We start from the raw sequence: 2,686 nt of genomic DNA on the forward strand, positions 1-2,686 counted from the left end.
TCAATAGGACCTCATAGGAAAGAGCAGAAAAATGACTTTGTCTCGGATCTTCTTAGTCTTTACTCCATAGACGATAGGGTTGAGGGCAGGTGGGATGATAACATAGAGGTTGGCAAACACAATGTGAAAGGTCTGAGGGACATTGTGTCCAAAGCGATGTGCAAGGATGGAGAAGAATGCTGGTATATAGAACATGAGGATGACACAGACATGGGAACCACAGGTGCCCAGGGCCTTCTGGCGAGCATCCTGAGAAGGGAGGTGAAATACAGCACAGAGGATAAGGATGTAGGAGACAACAATTAGAATCACATCTGAGATGACAGCCATGAGGAGAACACAAAACCCATACCAGATATTGATGGAGATGTCAGCACAGGCTAGTCGGGCAATACCAATGTGCTCACAGTATGTGTGAGGGACGTTATGTGTCCTGCAGAAGGGTAGACGATTTACAATGAAAACACATGGGAAAATAACACAGAAGCTTCTGAAGGAGATTCCCACAGCAATTTTGACAATGGTTCTGGGAGTCAGAATAGTGTTGTATCTCAAGGGTGAACAGATGGCCACATAGCGGTCAAATGCCATGGCCATCAGTATAGATGAGTCTAAAACAAAGCTGAAGTGCAGAAAGAATAATTGTGTGAGACAACCAGGAAAACTGATTCTCTGGGGACCAAACCAGAAGATGCTCAGAGTTTTTGGGACACAGGTGGTAGACAGTATAAGATCAGTAACAGCCAGCATGGAAAGGAAAAAGAACATGGGTGCATGAAGACTGTGCTCCGTTGCCATGAGAAGGATACTATTGCCCACAATGGCCACAAAATAGATGAGGCAAAAGGGGATGCTGATCCAGACCTGGTACTGCTCAAGTCCAGGAATACCCAAAAGGGTGAAGGCACCTGTGTTGTAGCCAGTCAGATTGTACCTGGTCATGGAGATCTGATGAATAGCTTCTGTGTCCTAAAACAAATTGTATGGAATGAACATTTTTAAAAAATCATATGGTAATTCTTCTTGCACCATTTTCTTAGGGTCAGCTCTTCTCTTTCTTATTGCCAAGAAAGAACCTCCCTTTTCTATTAAGACAATGCTCATCTCCTCTAGAAAGATGCTAAAGAACCAGTACTCCTGGTTATAATAACCAAGGCTCTCCAAGATATTCTTCAACATGCATAAAATGTTATTTCCATTTTAATGACTCAGTTTTCTCTGGGTCAATGTAATGTGTTGCTGTATAGAGAAAAACGACCTTACCACACACATGCTGAGAGAGAGAAGGAAAATTTGAAAAGTAGGGGCATAATTGGGAAAATAAGACTTGTCCCATGGGCCAGATTCTTATCTTCCTCATTTTAAAAATAAAAACTAAAGCTCTGAGAGCTGTCTTACCAAAGATCTCATTTTTACTAACTTGCAGAGCCAAGCACATTAGAGTCCACAGACAGCAGTGTTTTTTTGCTGCTGTCCCACTCCAGGTGACTTCCTCCATACCCTGTTAGACAAGGAGAATTGAGAGGAGGCAGGAGGTATAGAGAAGTGTGTAAGTAAAGACAAAAACTGGAGCTGTAGCTTGTCACACCAACCTTATTGTAGTTGCAATGATTTCCCTGACACAAGAAAGTCTTGGGATTTGCAGACCATAATGTTCTCTGAGGCTGTGTTGTTTGATGCCTCACCTTGGATTCTAATGTAATAGCGGTTGCAGCTCACCCTCCAGCCCACTCTTAGGACTTAGTGAAGTGAGTGAAAGTACCTCAGTCATGTCCGACTCTTGGCGGCCCCATGGACTACACAGTCCATGGAATACTGGAGTGGGTAGCCTTCCCCTTCTCCAGGGGATCTTCCCAACTCAGGGATCAAACCCAGGTCTTCCTCATTGCGGTGGATTCTGTACCAGCTGAGCCACAAGAAAAGTCCAGGATTCCAGAGTCCTAACATTGCTGGAATGAGTAGCATATCCCTTCTCCAGCGGATCTTCCTGACCCAGGAATCAATCCGGGGTCTCCTGCATTGCAGGCAGATTCTTTACCAACTGAGCTACGAGGGAAGCTGAGGCAATTATTTCAAGTGTGCTTTTTGATAAGGACAGAGATGACCTCTAGTGGAAGAAATACAGAATTTGTATATCCTAAATTCTGAGTCAAGATAAAAGCAAATAAGCAACCTCCATAACAACAGTTAATGTTTTTTGAGAACATTCAGTGTACTTTGTCTAAAGCTCTGTACATGAAATCTCTTCTGTGATGCTCCTAACAACCCTAAGTCAAGAACTTTACTCACACTTTCAATATATAGAAGCTGAGGCAGGGAGAAAGTAAATAATTTGCCAAAGCCACACAATGAGGAAATCAGTGTAGGTGTCTACACTACTTATCTCCAATCTACTCATCCTTAAACCCATGTGATTCGCATTTCTGTCCTCTCCTTTTCACTTCTGAAGCGCTGTCATGAAGGTCACCAATGATGTCTACATCCACCTTTTAGTCCTTGATGGACATCTCAGCAGCATTTGATACTACTGAGTATGTCTTCAATCTTTGAATCATTTTCTTAATGCTTTATCAACACGTTTGGAGTTTTTCTTCAACCAGTTGACATTTCAGCTCATCCTTTGATTATTCTTCTTTTTGGTGTCTCTTAAATCCTGACATTCCTCAAGTCTCTACCTGAAGCCCTT

The 2,686-nt window shown here is 42.7% G+C and overlaps 1 protein-coding gene across 1 annotated transcript; it reads right to left on the reverse strand.

Annotated features, from left to right (window-relative positions):
* Positions 1-942, reverse strand: LOC102403787 (olfactory receptor 52H1-like). Its single transcript, XM_006061603.3, has one exon. The coding sequence runs from the start codon at positions 940-942 to the stop codon at positions 1-3; it is 942 nt and encodes a 313-aa protein (XP_006061665.3).
* Positions 943-2,686: the final 1,744 nt, after the last annotated feature.

Source organism: Bubalus bubalis, chromosome 16 (assembly GCF_019923935.1).
Source record: "Bubalus bubalis isolate 160015118507 breed Murrah chromosome 16, NDDB_SH_1, whole genome shotgun sequence".
Taxonomy (NCBI): Eukaryota; Metazoa; Chordata; class Mammalia; order Artiodactyla; family Bovidae; genus Bubalus; species Bubalus bubalis.